The sequence below is a fragment of the Anabrus simplex genome, chromosome 4 (assembly GCF_040414725.1).
Source record: "Anabrus simplex isolate iqAnaSimp1 chromosome 4, ASM4041472v1, whole genome shotgun sequence".
NCBI classification, from domain to species: domain Eukaryota; kingdom Metazoa; phylum Arthropoda; class Insecta; order Orthoptera; family Tettigoniidae; genus Anabrus; species Anabrus simplex.
This window is the reverse complement of record NC_090268.1, coordinates 259,736,445-259,758,639: the sequence shown is the minus strand read 5'-3', so window position 1 is coordinate 259,758,639 and position 22,195 is coordinate 259,736,445. Positions and strand designations below refer to the sequence as shown.

General features: G+C 38.2%; 1 protein-coding gene across 3 annotated transcripts in view; it reads left to right on the top strand.

Annotated features, from left to right (window-relative positions):
• Positions 1-22,195, top strand: part of LOC136871866 (E3 ubiquitin-protein ligase RNF123) — a 320,579-nt gene that overhangs the window by 18,534 nt on the left and 279,850 nt on the right. For all 3 annotated transcript variants that reach the window (XM_067145510.2, XM_067145511.2, XM_067145509.2), the window contains exons 4-5: positions 13,924-14,019; positions 20,448-20,592. In XM_067145510.2, the coding sequence (XP_067001611.2) occupies positions 13,924-14,019; positions 20,448-20,592 (241 nt within the window). The remainder of the gene's footprint in view (positions 1-13,923; positions 14,020-20,447; positions 20,593-22,195) is intronic.

Below are 22,195 nucleotides of genomic sequence, written 5' to 3'. Positions count from 1 at the left end.
TGTCGTGGCTTCGAGTGCACCAGCGCCGTGAACTTCACATGCTATCGCTTCTGCACAAAGTTCTTTCCACTAATACTCCCGACTATCTGTCTTCATCTTTTTCTTACCTCTCATCCTATCATGAACACAATACAAGATCTGGTTCCTCTCTTGCCATACCTATAAACCGTACTGCTGTGTACAACCGCTCCTTCATAGTCTCTGTGTCTAGGTCATGGAATTCGCTACCTGCGAACATTAGAGAAAATCCTTCTCATCGCAAGTTTAAAGTGGCTTGCCGGGAGCATTTGCTGGGTAGATCCCGCTGACTTGCTGGATAATTGTTGAGTGAATGAAGGAATGAATGGGATGAATGAATGGATTACTGCAGTTACATAATTTAAGTGTACGTTATTTTGTGTGTTTTAAAATTAAGGATTTTTTCATTATTATTATTATTATTATTATTATTATTATTATTATTATTATTAGTATTATTTGTTTTATTTGTATTCGAAATTATAAGTTACGTATATGTATACTCATCTAGTGGTTAAGTGTAAGAGAGGCCTTTAGCCCTAACTTCGCCACCAATAAAGGCATTATCTATCTATCTATCTAACATGTCATCAAACGGCAGCCATGACACCTATCATTGTCAAGTGATTGACATAAGTGGTGATGGAGGACTAGTCCGGTTCTGAAACTAGCTTATTGAGGACAAGACCGTTTTTGATGCTAATCGGCACTTTTAAGATACAAATTAGATTGATTCTGTCCGGTTTTGTTGCTGGCAAGCAGCTTTCAAAGCTGTGTAATATTCAACATTTATCCCAATTCCTATGAAGAGTGGACTTGTCCGGTTTTGAAATTAGACGCTTCACATAAATCAGAGATAGGGCATTTTATGGATGATGTTCTTCTGTATAGAGTAATAAATGAGTTAAATAAGTTACAACATTGTGTGCAACTGCAAAAAGACTTCAATAATGTTGTTAGGTGGACTGCAGGCAATGGTATTGATGATAAATGGGGTTAAAAGTCAGGTTGTGAATTTCACTAATAGCAAAAGTCCTCTGTTTTAATTACTGCGTCGATGGGATGAAAGTCCCATATGGGGATCACTGTAAGTACCTAGGTATTAATATAAGGAAAGATCTTCATTGGGGTAATCACATAAATGGGATTGTAAATAAAGGGTACAGATCTCTGCATATGATTTTGAGGGTACTTTGTGGTTCAATCACTCAATCATTCACTACTGATCTGCATTTAGGGCAGTCGCCCAGGTGACAGATGATCTATCTGCTATTTTCCTAGCCTTTTCTTAAATGATTGCAAAGAAGTTGGAAATTTATTGAACATCTCTTTTGGTAAGTTATTCTAATCCCTAACTCCCCTTGCTATAAACGAATATTTGCCCGAATTTATCCTCTCGAATTCTAACTTTATCTTCATATTGTGGGTTGTGGGGGTTGTGGTAAGGATGTAAAGGAGAGGGCATATAAATCTCTAGTAAGACCCCAACTAGAGTGTAGTTCCATTGTATGGGACCCTCACTGGGATAACTTGATTCGAGAACTGGAAAGAATCCAAAGAAAAACAGCTCGATTTATTCTGGGTGATTTCAGACAGAATAGTAGCGTTATGAAAATGTTGCAAGGTTTGTACTGGAAAGACTTGGGAAAAAGGAGATGAGCTGCTCAACTAAGTGGTATGTAAAAATATAAAAATCATAAAATTTCACATATATTTATTAAAATAAATCCACCTATTCAATACAAGTTAATGTTATAACTAGGACTTAATCCTTATTATAACTATCATATGTTTTGCCCTACTTGCTAGGCATCATCAGTCATTAACTCACTCCTCACAGTCATTAACCAGGATCCTGATTATGTTCAAAATACTACATAGTTCCTATTTTATAAAGTATTATGGTTAAAAAGTCCATTTTTATAGTTCTTGTTTGACTATTAGATACTCCAGAAATGTAAAAATGTGAAAACTCCTAAAATCACAGCTGAAATTTGGTAAAAGAAAACTGTTAATGTGTTCTTTAAATTAAAAATTTATTACAATCTTGTCTTCGGCTTAGTATGATTGTCCATTGATTAAAACTCTGTTTATGTTTGAACTTTATATGAAATCACTTGAATAAGTTGCACTTTATGATAATTACTAATGGAAAGTCTGGTTAAAAAAATTCATCACTGTGTTCTTTATCTTGATATAAAAATCTTGTCCTCTTAACTTCTTGTAATGATGTTAATTGCTAATTAGAGTTTATGCGTCTTGTTATACCGTCCTCCATTAGAGTGTGTCTTTGATTATGAGAGTTTGAAGAGCCAGAAGATAATATCTGATATTATTATTATTATTATTATTATTATTATTATTATTATTATCATCATTATTATTGGAGCCTCCATGGCTCAGACGGCAGCGCGTCGGCCTCTCACCGCTGGGTACCGTGGTTCAAATCCCGGTCACTCCATGTGAGATTTGTGCTGGACAAGTGGAGGCGGGACAGGTTTTTCTCCGGGTACTCCTGTTTTCCCTGTCATCTTTCATTCCAGCAACACTCCATTCTCATTTCATAGCATCTATCAGTCATTAATAAATCACTTTCGGACTGGCGACCCCATCGTACTAATAGCCTGTATCTGCTTCATTCATTCCATCCCTGACCTGGTCAATGACTGGAAAACATGTTGTAGGATTTCATTCATTCATTATTATTATTATTATTATTATTATTATTATTATTATTATTATTTGTATTGCTGGTCCAATCTTACACACTTGAGGGGCCTGAGAAGGATCTATTTGGGTATTTTTCTCTTTAATCTTTGAGCGAGAGATCGTTTAAGACAGTTTGGTCTCATCGTGATTATTGTTACTTGCTTAGCACCACCCAGGGGTCAGGTGCAGAGTGATGAGGACGTAAATTCTGCAGACGTGAGCAACAGTGGACCTATCTGCTGCCTATGTTACCAGTTGGCATGACAAACTGCTGCTCATATTCATTAGTGTCATCCCTTGTCGGAAACTCACCACTCTAGTAGGCAATATGCTGAGCAATAGATATTTCCAAGTGTTTTCAGAAAACTCACGTAGGGTGCACAAAATAAATGATGGGCTTCCACAGGGATCTGTGTTAGCTCCACTCCTTTTTAATTAGTACACATACAAAGTCCTATAAATTTATTTATGTTGATGATGTTGCCTTGATAGCCCAGGATCAAAGCTTCCCAGAAGGTGAAGCAACATTAACGTCAGATCTGAAGATATTGGATGAATACTTCAAACATAATTCTCTTCGACCGAATCCTCAAAAGACTGTTGTATCAACTTTCCATCTGCGGAACACACATGCAAATTACAATCCTACAGTCAGTTTTAGATATGAAATTCTCCAATACTACAGTAACCCTAAATACCTAGGGGTGACCCTGGACAGATCACTGAGGTACAAAATGCATCTCAAGAATGTAGCAGCTAAAATTAAAACCCAGAACAACATGTTACAGAAGTTAACAGGGACCACCTGGGGTGCCAATGCATCAGTCCTTAGAGCCGCAGCTCTGGCTCTTTCGTACTCAGCTGCAGAATACTGCTGTTCTACATGGTTAAACAGTGCTCACACAAAAATAATTTACATGCAGCTCAATCAAGCAATGTGCCTCATCACAGAATGTATTTGATCTAACACTGGCTATCGGTTCTAAGTAACATTCCCCCCTCACCCCTAAGAAGATCTTAGTCATTGCTGAACACATGGAAGAAAAATTGAAAACAACCCACTGTTACAAATACATTCAGATTATCCAGTATTATTACCGCAGCGATTAAAGTCCAGACAACCATCGTGAACAGCAATCGATCTGCAAGACAATCACTTTAAAATACTAGATGCGTGGAACAATCAGTGGCAGAGCCAAAACTCCCTGACACATCATTACTTAATTAAAACTTCTTGGGAGCAGCCCGCAGGCTTTCATTCACCTCGACGACAGTGGTGTGTACTGAATAGGATAAGGACTGGCCAGGGAAGATGCGGAGTAATACTGAACAAATGAGGATGGAAGTCCTCTCCTCATTGCGACTGCGGTGAAGAACAGCATACCATGGATCATATAGTGGTCGAATGTTCCCTCAGAGCATTTAGAGGCTCAATGAAAGATCTCCACAACCTAACACAAGAAGCCGTTCAGTGGATTAACCATCTGGACATAGTATTGTGAATATTTTTATGAACTTGAGAGTGTGTGTATTTTTGTACATGTTTTGTAAATAGCTGATATTCCTCCTTTCATCATACAATAAATAATAATTATTATGATTTAATCGTCGAATCTGGCATTATTATTATTATTATTCAATACCGTTGTTGCTGTACTACACGTGGGCACAGAACACACCGTCAGGATTGTGGTTGGAAAAAAGATTCTGATCGACAGGGACTGGAGAATTGACTATTTTCACCATTTTGGTCCGTATTGACTCCAGGGACTGGAGACGCGTTTCACGGCTTGTGAATCAAATGTAGGATGCTAAATGGTTTATTTTGTCACCTATTCAATACATTATATGTATTATATGTATTATACGTATTGAATATTTGACAAAATAAACCATTTAGCATCCTACATTCAGTATCCTCAATACGGATTAACAATGATTTTTATCACTTGTGAATCAAAATCACTTCCAAACCAGACAGGAATTGCTGTGGTCAATGAATGAAGGTCCATCCGAACCAGTTACCGAGAGAACATTGTGACGGGAACTGCATGCAATGAACATTTAGAGTCGGTCACCTCACAAGAGACCACGGCTCACAAAGGCACATAAAGCCGCGCGTCTTCAATGGGCTACAACGAATGTGGTCAGTAGCTGACTGGCAGTACATAATGTGATCTGACGAATCAAGTTTTTGCTTGTATTCCAATTACTCAAGTCGTTGAGTGCACCAAAGGCCAAATGAAGTATTTCATCCTGGATGTGTGCAAGGTCAGGTTCAAGTCGGAGGTGGGTCTGTGATATTTTGGGGATGTTTTTCGTATCGTGGATTGGACCTGCTCACTGAGGTGACCACTAACATGAACCAGCATATTTATTTAAACATTCTGAATGATCAGGATTTGCCTTTTGGTCAACATCTGCACAATGAGTCATCATCATTTCTTCGCTCCAGCAAGCCGGGTGCGATTGTGTACGAGGCTCCTCCAGTTTGTTCTATCCATCCACAGATGCTGCTCATATACGCGACACCAGTTTGCATCTCTAATTTCAAGGTCCTTCATTATCTGTTTTTCCCAAACATCACGAGGTCTTCCTCTTGGTCTCTTCCCAGGAACATTGTTGTCAAAGTATATTCGAGGAGTCCTGTGAGGGTTCATTCTTTTCATGTGACCATACCATTTCAATCTCTTCACTTCTAGAGTCTCCAGCAAGCTTCTTTCCAATCCAGGCTGTTGTTGGATATCCACATTCCTTATTTTATCCATTTTTGTTTTTTGTAGACAAAAATGGAGAAACTTCATTTCTGTTGCCTGAAGACGACTCTTTGTTGGTCCAGTAAGTGTTGCTGCTTCCAGGCCATACGTCAGTATAGGTACTAGATATATTTTGTACAACCTGATCTTGGAAACTAACAGAAATGTTTCATCCCAAAGTATTTGACGTACAGCGTAATAGAATTTGGAAGCTTTCTCTATTCTGTTACTAATCTCTTGTTGTATGGTATTGTCTGATGACAGAACACTACCTAAATACTGGAAGTTGTCTACAATATCCATCTCCTCATCTCCAATTCTTAGATGAACAGTTGGAGAGTTTCTACTCATCACCAAGCCAACTGTCTTAGTTTTGCTGATTTTGAGACCAAAGGTTGTAAAAGCTTCATGCCAGAGATCTAGTCTAGTTTTTACTTCTGCTTCTGTCTGACCCCATACCATTACATCATCAGCAAAAACCAGGGCATTAGTTGTTGGGTCCTTTCTCTTAACCGCTTTTAAAACTTCATCTATTATGAATATGAAGAGAAGTGGTGAAAGACAACTTCCTTGCTGGACTCCACTCTTCGTTTCAAAACAACCTGACCTTCCATCCTGGACCTGGACACAACACTTTGTTTCATCATATAATCATTGTACTCGTGCTATGATGTCATCGGATACTTTCTTATGTCTCAAACACTCATATATGCCTGCGTTGTACATGGTCATATGCTTTCTCGATGTCCAGAAAAACAGTTATAAGTATTTTACCTTTCTCCCAGTACTTCTCATAGAGCATTCTGGTGGCAAAAATGAGGTCTATAGTTGATCTATGGGGTCTAAATCCATGTTGTTCCTTCTCAAGTGTAGGTTCAACATATTTTCTAATCCTGCTCTCAAGGATGGATTCGTAGATTTTGAGGCCACGTGACAGCAGAGTTATACATCTGTAGTTGGTACATTTCTTTCTATCGCCTTTTTTTCAACAATGGGATGATGACTCCTTGCTTCCAGTCATTGGGTATTACATTCTCTTTCCAGATTCTATTTAGTACCCTGTACATCCACTGTTGTCCTACCTCTCCTAGTGCTTTGATCATCTCAACACTTAATTCATCTGATCCAGTTGATGTGTTGGTTTTCAGCTTAGATATTGCTGTCTCTACTTCCAACCATGTCAGAATAGTGGTATTTGTGCTGCCAAAATCATAAGGTTTGTCGTCTAATGGGGTGACATTTTCATAACAGCTCAGCAAAGTTTAAACGTGCCTTTGGAACTCCTGTAATATTTTGGTCTTATCCCTAGACACCTCACCATTAGGAAGTTCTACAGGTTGGATAGATTCATTTTGAGTTCTTCTATTTTTAATAATACTGTATAACAGTTTTTTATTTCCATCCTGCATTATTTTGGTAGCCAGATCTTCCTTGCATTTCTGCTCTTCAGCTACAACCAACTGTTTGACGTGTAATTTTTTCTTTCTGTAAAGTGACAGCTTCTCCTCTATTTCATGTTGATCTCCCTGCGTTCTTGCTTGATATAAGGATTTACTTGCACGGTTTCTGCCATTGATAGCCTTTTTAATATCATTCCACCAGGCAGTTTCTTTAGGTTTTCTTATTTGACTCTGTCGTCCACATATTTTTTCTGCTGTACCAACCACAACCTTCTTTAGAGTATCCCATTCTTCATCTACCAATTTCAGTTCTTCTCTTGGTAACAATCTGCGGACACCTTCCCTGAATTCTTCCTTTACACTTGGCTCGGTTAGTCGCCAAGTTTTTATTTTGGGGACTCTCTTGTTACAGACTTTGGGAGGTCTTTTCTCTGCAATAACTGCAACCAACAGTCTATGGTCTCCACCAAGGTCTTCACTTGGAATGACCTTAACATCATTGACATTTTTCTATACATTTTGATCTATCAGAATATAATCTATTACTGCACCTATTTTATCATCCCAGTTATATCTTGTGATTTTATGGGAGTCTCTTTCCTTGAACCAAGCGTTACTCACTGTCAGGTTGTTTCTCATGCATAGATCTAGCATATATTCTCCCTCTTCATTTGTTTCCCATTCCATGAGGACCCAGTATGGATTCATATCCTGTTTGTTGTTTGCCAACTTGTGAATTAAAATCACCCATTACAATTAGATTGTCGTACTCAGTGTGTTCTTCCAAGTTATTAAGGAAGTTGGCCTTTTCCTCTTTTGAGCAATATACCTGTGGAGCATAGACTTGGATCACATTGTACTTTTTCCCTCCTAAGTTCACAGATAACTTAATTATCCTTTCACTAACAGACTCAACTTCACTACAAGCATCTATGTCTTTATGTATTAAAAATCCTACTCCATTCTTAGACTCTACTTCATTTCCTGACCAGTAGAGACTATAGTCCAATCTGATATTCATTTTCCCAGTTTTCTTCCACTTTGTTTCACTCAGGCCCATGATCAGAAGTTTCCTCCTTTCCATGAGGTCGACCAGCTCTTCAGTTTTGTTTGTCAATGTCAGGGTATTTAATGTTCCCACTCTGATACTTTATCTTCGTTTGGTTTGGGTAGTTGGTGTAACATCGGGCTGTAAACCGTCATTCGCACCAAACTGATGTCGTCGTCATGAATTCCTACATCCGAGGCTCGTATTATTCTTGAAAGCAACTTCTTCAGCAATCCCTCTGTTGAGGGTCGCTACCTGCTGCATGATGAGTATGCTAGTTACACCCCGATGTTTCAAGATAACAGCAAATTTTATCGGGATGGATGCATATGTGACTGGTTTCATGAATACTTCCACACTCCACCACCTTGTTACATCTCGATTGGCCTGTAAAATCACCTGACTTGAACCCCATTGAAAATCTGTAGGATATGCTGTAACAGCGGGTAAAACCCTGACATTAGCACCCCCGCAATTCGGGGGAATTGCTTGATCAAATCTTCAGAGAGTGGCTTAACCTGGATGCGACATACCTGCACAACCTTGTGGACTCACTTCCTAACCAAATCCAGTCAGTTATCGAGTCCAGAGGCGGAGTTTCATGGTGTTAAATGATACTTGTAATGATTTCTCTAGGGGTGACTAATTTTTTGTCCATTGAGCTTAATATCATACTTGAATACACACTAAGTGTATAATAAAACATGTAGGCCTATTGGAATACAATAAATTTTGTTCCATTCCTCAGCTCCTTCTAATAATTTCTGCATTTAAGAGAGAACATATCATTGCTGACAAATATTAGATCTCATAATCAATATCATCATCAACTGCTGATAACATCTACAAATGCACATTGTATAAAAAATTGCAGTCAGAGCATACCTTACGTCGATCAGTCGGTCATATGGAAGAGTTATGTTCTAATACAGAACAGAATGCTACCCACACTGATAGTTGTATTATTTAATGCCAGTTGTTAATGGTATACTTCAGGAATAAGCTCCTGTATATAGTATACACTAGCATAATATGAAATTGATACTTTACCAGAAAAAACAAAAGAAAATCAGTCACAATATGAATAAAATGGAATCGACATCTAGAGAATGACAAAATGTGAAGACAAGTGATATAAATCAAGCTGTGAATTGAAATGTTTGTAAAAGATTTGTATGCATTGCTCTAGCAAGAGCAGTCGGTCATTTAAAAGGGGTTCTATAGCATCCATACCCTCCCTTGTGCTGTGCTGTCCAGCTCGCTGTCACAATTTTGAATAATCTCTGATGAGACGTTCTACTTCCAGGAAAAAAATCGCAGTGTTTCTGAGAAACAGGCAGTTACTTAATAGTGCTCCTGCCTAAAGTAATGATCATCAATATGGTGACGACTAGCGTTCTCTTGAAATGAATCATCATTAATAATATTTACATGTCTAGGACTGTTTTTACCTGGAATGGATAACTTACCTTACAAGGAAGTGAATTTCTCCTTTAAGACCCTCCAAACAGGAATTTTGCTTACTCTCATTATTCTGGTTGTATGTTCCTGAAGTTTGTTAAATGGTACACTGTAAGAGGAGATTTTGTTTCCTGTAAAGTTTGCTTCCTTTTCAAAGAAATCCTACACTGACAAAATCGTTTCCTTTCCCTGGCTTTGGACGGTTATACCTCGGCCAGTTGTGTTTTTCGGTAGATTTTTAAAATGTAGAAATCATTGTTATTCACGCACAAGAACAAAGCACATGAAAGTACATGGTTTGTTAATGAATGATGAATCATTTCTAAAAAAAAACAACGCAAGTCTCACCAAAAGACCACTGAAATCTGCAAACAAATGAAACTACGAAAATTGTACAACTAGTGACTGGTTAACGAACAACAACAAAAATAATTATGATTTCCTTCTGGGAATTTAAAAAATGATATAAAAGCGAAAAGCAGGCATTATACAAGCGGAGCTACATAGGACGCTTGCAGTGGTGTCTCAATGGCTAGCTGCCAGTGTCATGGATAGTTATAGCAATCCAACTGATGAGCTCACTGCTACACTGGGGTGAAACGCTAGTAATTTCACAATTGAAAAGAGTTAAAGAATTTGATATTCAAAAAAATCGACATGTTAAACAATAACTAATACAGCTAACACAGTACCATTCCGAATATCACAAATGCGACTGAGAGCAAGCCAAGCCTTGTGATGACAGTATCCCTAAAATGTCATTGCAGAGATTGTTGCTATGGCAACAGAACATTTTTGAGCAGCATTAGTAAACTTTTTCTTGCTGATAGCACAAATTGTCAGACTCCAACTCTCATGGGCTTGCTGATGAGTAGGTGAAATATCAAGATTTCTCTGTTCTTTGATGCCATATCACCAACGTAAGGAAAGAGGACCACCAACCTGAAAAAGGAGGACACAGTCTCTTGATGTGCCTTAATCACTTTTATTGGTTTCACTTTAGTCACAAACCATTGGCCTATCACCTTTGTCAGTAAATCTTTTTTTTCTTACCTGTGCCATTCGTACTTTTCTGAAAATGCATTGATGCATTGGCACCCCAGGTGGTCCTTGTTAACTTCTGTAATATGTTGTTCTGGGTCTTAATTTTAGCTGCTACATTCTTGAAATGCATTTTGTATGTCAGTGATCTGTCCAGGGTCACCCCTAGGTATTTAGGGTTACTGCAGTATTGGAGAATCTCATCTCTGAAACTGACTGTAGGATTGTAAAAGTATTTTGTTCTCCAACAAATAGTTTTGTTCTTCGAAGACCTTAAAAAGTAGTTAGTGGGACGTAAAGCAAATAACATTTAATAGTTTTGAAACTGAATGCAACTGAAATGTTTGAAGTCATACTGCAAACACATTACACTTTTCACTGTCTCAATTGTGAATCTGTTTCTGTCCTTGGTCCACTTTGAATTAAGCAGTAAAAATATTTGCTTTGTATTTGCATTATGACTTGGAATACAGAAGAAAAAATTGGCTAACTTCAGGAGTTCTAAATGGCATGATGGTTTTGGCAAATTAAAATATTTGCTCCACAATTGAGCTGCTGATTCCTGTTGCTTCTTTTCATTGTTTTTCATAAAATTCTGAAAATTGCAAAACTGATCGAAACACAGTAAATCATCAATTTTTATATCTATTATTTTGCAGAAATAATATACATTTCTCTGCATCTTCGCATGTTGGAATGTTCCCAGTTTCATCCATTTAAATGCTTGAAATTGTTCATACTGAGACACATTTTCTGGTACTGTAATAATAAGGCGTAAACAGTTCTGACTTTATTCTCAAAATTATTACACTCTTGAACTGTAACCTTCCTCCTCCTTCTTTTCAGGAATCTGTTTTACTTTAAAGACTTAAATTGATTATGACTATATCTTTCCTGTAGTTTTTCCACTTTAGATTCTAATATAGAGACAGTTTCAGCGAAATAATTTGATTCCTTCTCTAGTTCAAGAATGTTGACATAATATGAATAACAGAGAATGTACAAATATTCACCTCACTTCATTCATCTCATTTTCAAAAAAATCTCTTGATAATAATGGGGATAGAGTTCTGAGAACAGAAGTAAGACTTCAAAGAAAGGAACACGTGAGTCAGTCTTTCAACACATGGGGAGAACAGAAGCCATCTAGTGTTAGAATGATTCAGAAGCTTCTTATATGTAATGTCTACAAATTAACAAAATTGTTTTAACTCCTCAGTACAAACAGCATATATAGCAAAGTAATTATAAATTTTCAGAATAATGTGATATACATCAGTAAGCAAACTATATCGAGGGCATGTTGAACAGAATTATGGAGCACATAGGCAGGACAACTCATTCCAACCAACTTTGCATTTAGATCCCTTTTTAGCTGACTAAAAGCATTACTTCGTGAACCTCTTTTAATCCCACCAAAATTTGTGTTGGCATTGTCTCCTGCAAAAGCTACCACTCTTTTCTAACCCAAGTTTCTGTAGAGTGTCCTTTACATAATTAGCTATTGTCTCAGATTTTTCATTTGGGGTACACAAGAACCTTGTTTCTACGGCCCTCATTAATCTGGATCTCCAGTTTATCCGGATCGAAAATAATAAATTATTTTTACTTGTACAATATTTCTTTTACAGAGTCAACTCTTCTTGAATGTCTTTCCCGCCAAGGATAGTTAAGGACAGGAATTCTAAGTAACTCGGCCATGGTCTATCAAAGGTACAGTCCCGGCATTCACCTGGAATTGAGAATGGGAAACTGTGGAAAATCATTCCCAGGGCGGCCGAGGTGGGATTTGAACCCACGCTCTTCTGAACGTAAAGCACTACTAATTCACTGAGGGTGAATTTGAAAATGAAACCGGCACTCCATCAGAAGAAACAATGACTTGTGGAAATTCAAAAATGCAGCTTGACAAACTGATGGTGGCCTACGACTCCAATTTTGTTTTAAGCATATTTTGAAATGTACTCATTGCATACTCATTAGTTTGATTCTAGGGTTAAAAAATTTGTAACTATACTAGATCGTTGTCAATGTCTGTTGTGTTTATTTTAATTTAAACTGTATGAAGCAGCTGAAGATGTCTCCTAGGAGATGAAACATGTACTGCATATTTTTAAAAATATAATTAATCCCTAAGAGTGATTAAAAATTGTATTGATTGGGTTGAAATCCTCAAATCGATATATATTGCGAATATTCAAAACCAATACGGAACAACAATGAAATTTATAACTCAAAAGCTAAGATCAACGGAATACAATAAATTTCCTTCTGTGTCATTCCCCACATAGCTAATTATTATATCAAGTAATTCCACATCAGCATCAATACCAATCTTGCCAGGTCTGTATACCCCAAAAACATCAGCTTGCCAGTTATCTTTAGAGATAAGTCTTACACCTAGAATTTCATATTTCAGTAATATGAATACTCCCACGCCTATATTTCCTAACCTGTCTCTACGATAAACACTTCAGTTATGTGAGAAAATTTCCCCATCCATAATATCGCTTCTCAACCATGATTCAGTTCCTATTACAATATCTGGTAAATATATCTATTAAATCACTTAATTCTATTTCTTTCTTTACAGTACTTCTACAGTTTAACAGTTTTATCATCCGCACTTGACTTCTGCTTCCCATAGTGTCATCATCGCTCACTGGTCCACCCAGTTTCCCTGAATGTGCCTCCCTATAACTCTTCTAAACAAACCCTCTAACTTATGCAGGGTGGTTGGAAATAACATGAACCGGATGTATGAACGTTATTGTTGGTCAATTTTGTTTTTAAAATAACTTTATATCTTGCACCATTGTCATTTTATCAGCTGCTGAAGTTAGTCAATCAGATTGCTTCACTGGCTAATTCAAACGGGCTTTGCGAGGTGGTGTTGTTAAGTCTGCAAGTGGCTTCAGACCGTTTTGAGAGCACCAATCGAAGGCTTGTGTTGCTGTGTGAGTCCGTATTTACTGTACGCCTGCTGAACGAACATTTCTGTAAATGACGTATCCCCTACCTGCTACCAATGCCGAGAAATCGGCATCAGACACACAGCGGGTTTCAGTCAGTGTCACCATAGCGTACTGCTATGGCCCGATCCTATCAGCTTGGGATTGATGTATAACTACAAATCCTGCAACTCTCTTTTCTGCTAAACTTTGTCTTGGTGTGGTTAGAATTGCATCCTAAATGCAAATAGGTAAACGAGTATATATGCCCTTCCCAACATCAGTTATGTTTTGTTACCATTTCCTTGTTACACAAATATCACTTCAGAGCCTCCCATGCAAATTACAACATGGTTTGTCATCTCAAAATCTTGCGACTTTATGGATAAAAGAAATTTAAGCCAAAAGCAAAGACAAGGATCATGAGAATTTAGATGGAGAATAGCTTTGATTTTCATAGAAAAATAATTTATATTCCAAATGAACCTAATCATTTCTGTGATTTCAAATTTAACAAAGCTGTTATTTGTTATTTATAGGAAAGTGGCAGTATGAGATCCAGTTGGGTTCAAAAGGTGTAATGCAAATAGGATGGGCTACAAATAACTGCAAATTTTCACAAGAAATTGGTGTAGGTGAGTATTTTATTACTTTTTCAATTTTTCAGATTAACAGATTTGTTCATGGATATTTAACTTTAATGTTGATGTCCAGCATATAGTGATGATACCTTAATATTGTACAGTTAGTGGCACAGTAAAATCTACTCCTCTTTTCTGGTTGCCTGTGCTCAGCTGCATAGAACCACCTAGAATTAAAAGACTGAATAACTTGCTTAGAGAATACAACAAGATATTGGCCAATCCTGATCTCCCCATCCATGAAGATGTTAACATCAGATTGACACCTCAAATCAAGATCTCCTATTCAAACAGCACAGGAACTTCTTAAGAGGAATTACATTCCAAAAACTGACTGGCAACAAGAGTGGAACAGTGTAGCTCTGACTCGCTGGCAGACATTGTTCAACTTCAAGAATCTTCCAGCTGACTTTGATTTGTCCTGCAAGACATGGGTAACCCTCAACAAAGTCTGTACTAACTATGGGAGATGCAGATCAATGATGTTTAAGTGGGGTATGAGATCTTCCCCATCCTGTGACTCTGGTGCAGTTAAGCAGACTATTAACCATATTACCGAATGTGTTAGCAGGGCATTCATTGGATCAACACAAGACTTTGTGTTGGCTCCTACTGTGAGGCCATACAATGGCTAGAAAATTTAGAGTTGGCCGTGCGGTTAGAGGTGCATGGCTGTGAGCTTCCATCTTTGAGTTAGTGGGTTCGAATCCTACTGTCGGCAGTTCTGAAGATGGTTTTCCGTGGTTTCCCATTTTCACACCAGGCAAATGCTGGGGTTTTACCTTAATTAAGGCCACAGCCGCTTTCTTCCAACTCTTAGGTCTTTCCTATCCCATCATCGCCGTAAGACCTACCTGTGTCAGTGTGACGTAAAGCCACTAGGAAAAAAAAAAAAAAAAAAAAAATTAGATGTAAATTTTTGAACATCCTTTTGCTTGCGTGATTGTTTCAGCTATTATAATGTGTATATTATGTACTTACAATGTATATATGTATATTAGGGCTTACTGTTCATATATATGTATGTTTTGTGTACTATGCCGTATGATAATAATTGTACAATTTTTTTGTTTTTGTTTCAATCTCAGTATACTTACTAAGGTAAGCAAGTTACATAATATTTAAGTCGTTTATTGAAAGACGGGAACACATAATAGGATAAACAAAATGACAATTCAGCTGCAAGGAGGTAGAAACAGAAAGAGGAGACTAGCATATACATGAATAACACAAAAAGACAAGGACAATCTCCACATCTTCATACACTGCTGTCTTCAAATAGATGTATTCATCAATCCCACTTCTTCTACAGCAAGTTCTTCTCAGGCTCCAGTGAGCTTGTTTCTGCTTCCCAGATACATCAGGAGGGTGGGCTTCAACACCCATTGAGAGGCCATCTAGATAGATCTTCTATCTTCATGTCGGAGATGTAGGATAAAAAGAAAGCCGAATAAACACAGGGAAGGGGAAGGAGCAAAAACCTAAAGATGAATACAGGTGGTAAAAGACTGGGAATGAAGGATAAACACAAAATAAACAAAACTGTGTGTGGGTCAATTAAATAATGAAATGGAACAAACTAGTGACAAATCAAGATTGGACTTGAATAAGAAGACACAATAGAACAAACATAATGGTAAATCAGCATTGAAGGAGGGAGCAGCAGAAAGAGGAGACAAGGACAAACATATTAGGAGTTGCTGGCCAGTGCTGGATTTAATCGTGCTTTCAGATTTAGTAAGAGCCTCAGAACTAACTTATCACGAAAATACAAGAATGATGATGCTCAGCCCAGCTGCCTATATTTAGAGTTGATACTTTAAACATTCTAACACCAACAGGTAAAACTGAGGAGTCAGTAAACTTCACAGAAAGAAGGAAAACTATCCTCATGAGAGTGAGCAAAACAAAATTGGGGGGGGGGGGGGGGGAAAATCACTAAAGTCTTTAGCTAGACTACAAGCTCTGCTGGTCGGGAAATTAATTTCAGCCAAGGAATGGAGTAGGCTTCATTCTTCACAAAAATGTAAAGACTAACAGTCAAGTTGAATTTGTTGATGACAGACTTGTTCAACTTTCGCTAAATTGGAATGGAGATAAATACAAAGTTGGTTCTTCAAAAGAGGAAAAATTAAAATTTCTACTAAACCTAGGAGTACAATAATACATAATTGTAATTATTTTATGGCCAACATAGAACCACTTCAGTCAATTACACAAGGAAAATTTAGCTTTTCTATGCTTCCAATATTTCTTCATCCTCTTAGATGCCAACATCTTTTCTTCAGTTTACATTATACTAACTTCTTTTACAGTCTTCAGAGATGCTGATGTAACTGAATTTTGTCCAACAGGAATTCTTTTACATGCCAGTAATACCAGTATGATGCTGGTGTATTTGAGCACTTTCACATACCACTGAAATGAGCTGGGATCGAATTTGCCAACTTGGGCTCAAAAGGCCAGCACTCCTAGAACATGTAGATCGAGGAAATATCATAATGGGTGATTTTTAATGCCCAAGTCTGGTTGCGTAGTACAGGATACCAAACTACGAGGCGTAATTTTTAAGTAAGGTCTGTTTGAAAATAAGTACACAAGTTATTTCAAAAAAGTAAAGTTATTTTCAGAAAGTACATACTTCACTCCATTTTTCGACATAGTTGCCAAGTTTGTTCAAACTCTTACCATAACTCGTAACCAATTTTAAAATACCCTCTTCGTAGAAACTTGCCGCCTGCTCCGATAACCAAGAGTTCACTGCCGTTTTCACGTCGTCGTCATTGTAATGGTTGCCGCTGAGGTGTAGTTTGAGGTGGAGGAACAGATGGTAATCGCTCGGCACAAGATCAGGACTGTAGGGTGGGTAGTCTAAAACTTCCCAGCCAAAACTGTCCAATAAATCGCGGGTCGGACCTGCAGTGTGAGGTCTTGCATTGTCATAGAGAAGGACAATTCCCTTTCTCAGCATGCCTCGTCTTTTGTTTTGAATCGCTCTGCGTAGCTTTCTCAGGGTTTGGCAGTATGCTTCTGCATTGATAGTGGCTCCTCGTTGCATGAAGTCGACCAACAAAACACCATGCCTATCCCAAAACACCGACGCCATGATTTTGCACTGGGACAGAGTCTGTTTGGCCTTCACCTTTACAGGCGAGTGTGTGTGTCTCCATTCCATGCTCGGTTGCTTCGATTCGGGCGTGATATGCGAAACCCATGTTTCGTCTCCAGTTACGATCTAGCTCAAGAAGCCGTCACCTTTTTCGTCATAACGAGTCAAGAACTTCATCGCACACTCAAATCTTTGGTTTTTGTGGTCCTCTGTTAGGAGTTTCGGGACCCAATGGGAGCACAGTTTCCTAAACTTTAGGTGTTCAGAAACAATGTTGTAAAGCACTGATCTCGACATGTCAGGAAATTCGTTTGAGATACCTGTTATTGTGAAGCGCCTGTTCTCACGAATCTTCACTTCAGCTGAAGCCACCAAATCGTCTGTAATCAAAGAAGGGTGACCGGAGCAGTCCTCATCATGGACGTTGTCATGGCCATCTTTGAATTGTTCTACCCACTTACGCACTTTGCTTTCACTCATAGCAGTATCACCGTACACTTCGCAAATCTGTCTATGAATTTTTGCTGCAGACAGGTTCCTTGCTGACAAAAACCGTATCACTGAGCAAATCTCACACGCGGCGGGCGAGTTGATAGTCTTAAACATTTTGAAAGCACAGAACAGAACCGTAGGTTAGCTACAGAGCTGAAATTGAGCACAGTCGTTCCCGAGGCATGCCGGTACACAACGCACACGCTCGTTGCGATATGCGCGCGAACTACTAGTGTCTAGAACAAAACGGACCATACTTAAACACGCTTCATATTTTGAGTCCTCATTAATTGAGGAAGAAAAGCTTGGAGGGTGAACAATGGTTTGATCTGTGCATAAGAAATGGCGTGATTGTTGGCAGCACATGGTTTAATAAAAGACTTGTGCAAGATCACACACTAATCCTGGAATGGCATAAATGGAACAGTAACTGAATAAATCTTAATAGACCTAGCGGGAACTGGATAAGGGAAATAATCATGATGAGACCAAGAAGCAAGGAAAATAATAAGTGATATGAAAATAATTCCAAGTATGGAAGGAGACCATAGATTGCTAGTGGCTGTTGTGAGAAAGAAATAGCCAGCTAGCATTTTAAATAAAAGAATATCAACATCAAATATTTTGAATGCTTCCAGTCTCTTGCAGTGAATAGAATAGCTCGGAATCAAGTGTGCAGGGCTTATTGAGAACATTCACTGATTGTTGCCGACCATTATGTTGGCTTGGTCAGTGAAGAATGGAACAGATGTAAAGGAGACAGTTGATAAAGTCTGTGGACAGCAGAGTCTATTCAGAACACCAAAAGTAACCTCATGATGGAACAGAAATGTAAATGTTACCACCAAGCACAGGAACTATGCAAGAAGAACTTTATACAAAGCAAGCATTCAACAGAACCTAACTGAAATTGAGGAGAAACTTGTTACCTATCAGGTGAAGAGGCTACTGATTAAAATAAATAGTTGAAACTGAAAAACTGGAACAGGATCGTGATCAGTGATGAACCTGTCAGACTAGAACTCTTAAATGGACACATTACAGGAAATGAAACAGCCAGTTTAGAAGAATTCAGATAATTTAAAACTCAGTTGAATTATGAAGGCTCTAATAATACCATGAATAACTATCCTCCAGCTCTGAGAAGCCCAGTCACTGAGACACTGATCTGGTCAGAAATAAAAAGAGCAGTAAAACAATGAAAAACAAGAAGCCAGCTGGACTCAGTCAGTGCAAATGTCGGCGCGACGTAAAGCCCCTAGCAAAAGAAAAAAGTGATCAACGTAGTTGGAGAAATAGGAAGGCTTTGAATATACGGAATCTTTAAAGAGGTTTGAGAAGACAAAAACTTCCCACAGACTGGAAACTGGGTGTGATCATACAGTTCTTTAAGAAAGAAAGAAATGTACCTTTCTATCTCATGGTCTGAAAATACAAGTCCGTTCTTGAAACCAAAATAAGAATTTGTGGAGCCCAAACTCACAGAAGAGCGGCATGATTTTGGACCTGGCAGATGTAGATCTTATTTCTGCAACCAGAATGTTCCTTGCAAAATGTTGGGAAAAAATAACAGTCATTTTGGTCTATCTGGATATAGAGAAAGGTTATCACCCTACACCACAAAAAAATATATATGGGAAAGTCTGAGACAAAACGAAGTCCCAGACAAAATTAATATTGTTCATGACAGGTAACTCTACCAAGAGTCAAGAGTTGTATTTTTTTTCTGGCTGGCAGGTTAAAGTGGTTTGAAACTGAGAGCAGAATCCAACAGTATACTCCTCTTCATTGGTATAATGTATGAGGTAATCAAAGTTGCGAAGATAGGGGACAAGAAAACAGAAATGCCAATGCCTTTGGTGATGTTCTATTTTGTTAAGAGACAGAATCTGAAGTACAGGCAAAATTAGATCTCTGGAAGACAGAGTTTGAAAAGTTGGGATTAAGAATTGTGAGACCGGGCGAGTTGGCCACGCGGTTAGGGGCACGTACCTGTGAGCTTGCATCCAGGAGATAGTGGGCTCGAACCCCACTGTTGGTAGCCCTGAACATGGTTTTCTATGGTTTCCCATTTACACAAGGCAAATGCTGGTGCTGTACCTTAGTAAAGGCCACGGCCACATCCTTCCCACTCCTAGGCCTTTCCTATCCCGTCGTCGCCATTAGACCTATCTGTGTCGGTGTGACGTAAAGCAAATAGCAAAAAAAAGAATTGGGAGAAATGAGACAGTTGGCTTAATAATGAATAGGAAACATGAGATGGACCACCTTAAAATCAGTAACAGTTCCATAGACATGATGTTTCTTTAAGTGCTATCTTGTAGTTAAGGTTGGCAATTTTGATGCAGCAACGCAAAACAGGGACATTGTGCTCAACCTGTACCAATCTATGAGATTCTTCAGCCGTAGAGTTCGTTGTCTGCCAGGTCTCCTACATCCTTCTATTCTTCCTTATATGACAAGTTAGAGGATTCTGTACTTATTGTTACGCATTATGTGACCGAAGTACTCCAGCTTCTGCTTTATGATGCTGAGGTGATCAGAGTTAAGGTGGTTGAGCATCATGTGGCATTTTCCTTGCTGCTTGGACTCCCAGACCAACAAATCTGCTGCCCCAGTGGTGAAAAATGAATTGTAAATGATCACCTTGAAGATGTGCAAATTTGTTTAGAATTAGGAAATAAAATGTCAAACTAATACTGACTGGGTACTTCACTTTGATAATACTTATCGCGTGGTAAATATTTTGTATCAGAACATGACTGTGACCCTGACACAGCCCAGTTCAAATTTTCTATAATACTGTGTGTCTTCTATCCAGGTGATACAGTTAACTCATTTGCCTATGATGGAAATCGAATTCGTAAGTGGAATGTGTCTACCTACAAGTATGGAGAATCATGGCTCAGTGGAGATATCATTGGATGCACAATTGATCTGGACAGAGGAGTGATGGAATTTTACAGGTTTGTGATTATTCCTCAAAGAATAGTTAAGTAGACAAAAACATACAGTTAACAAGGTTCTGGGATTGATAACTATAAATCTTTTTCAGTATTTTGTAATTTATCTCCTAGATTTCTCTTCATAACTTAAAGAAATTAAATTTAGGTTATTGTATACTTGTAAAGGCTCTGCTCTTGAATAAATGTCTAGAAAGAAAGACATACTCTTTATCTCAGACAGCATCAAAGCAGTCTATAGACAAATAATACAAATTACAGTTAATTTTATTTTGGATTTAATATTATACATATTTTAAATGCAGCGATATTTTACACTGTCATCAAGGTCACATTCCTTGGAACATTAACACAAGAAATTGTCCCTTCAGTCATCTAATTTGTTGGAAATTCCAGTCACTTTAAAAATTCAACAATGCTCATACATACTGTACAATTACAGTCTGGCTGCTTGGCTGAATGTTCAGCGTAGTGGCGTTTACTTCAGAGGATCCCTGATTCTATTCCGGGCTGGGTCTCAAATTTTATCAGTGTCTGATTAATTCCTCTGACTTGAGGAATGAGTGTTTCTGTTCATCATACACACACCACACTACCAACCACCACAAAAACACACAATACTGAATACTTCGCTCCACAAAGGGTTGGCTTTAGGTATGGCATCCAGCTATAAATCGGGTCCAGTTCAGATGTGCAACACAGTTTGCACCTGCGACCTGATCAGGGTGGGGTAAAAGTGAATGATGGTGATGATGCAGTACAACTGTATCTTAAATGGCTGATTGAATCATGTTAGTTGGCTACAACATGCTAGTGATGTATCCTATTAGTAATGTGTTCTTTTTTCTACTGCGCACCATCCACTTACTATTTTTGTGGCGAGATTATAGAAGCTGTCTAGAATTTGATAGAATTTACTACACTACCCTGCCCAGAGAGAATCTGGAAAAGAGAATGGATGAAGAAGAATTCATATTAAGTAAAGCTGTTCATTAAAAATTAAAATTTGTGGGTCAGGGGTACCTAGGAAGGTAGGAGTCAGTTGAAAATGCAGCTACGTTACTGTACATACTTCATTATAGACTGTTATACCTTTCAGCGTTCAGTCTGCAAGCTCCTGTGAATTTACTGAATGCCACCACAATCCTCTATTTGTAACTAGTTCTGTGGATTTGTTTGGTTCTATATCTCTTATCTTCAAATCATTACACACCAACTCTAACCATCGTCGTCTTGGTCCCTTTTTCTCTTACCCTCTATAACAGATTCCATTGTTCCTAGGTGACCTATTCTCCTCCATCCGCCTCACATGACCCACCACCAAAGCCAGTTTTTGTGCACAGATTAATCCAAGTTCATTCTTATCTCCTTTGTCTCCTCATTCCAAGTAACCTCCTGCCATTGTTTCCACTTGTTTGTACCAGCGATCATTCTTACTACTTTCATGTCTGTTACTTCTAACTTAGGAAAAACATATCCTGAGTCCACCCAGCTTTCACTCTTGTAAAGCAATGTTGGTTTGAAAACTGATCAACGTAAAGATAATTTCGCCCGGGAGCTGAATTTCTTCTTACAGAATACTGTTGATCATAACTGCAAGCTCACT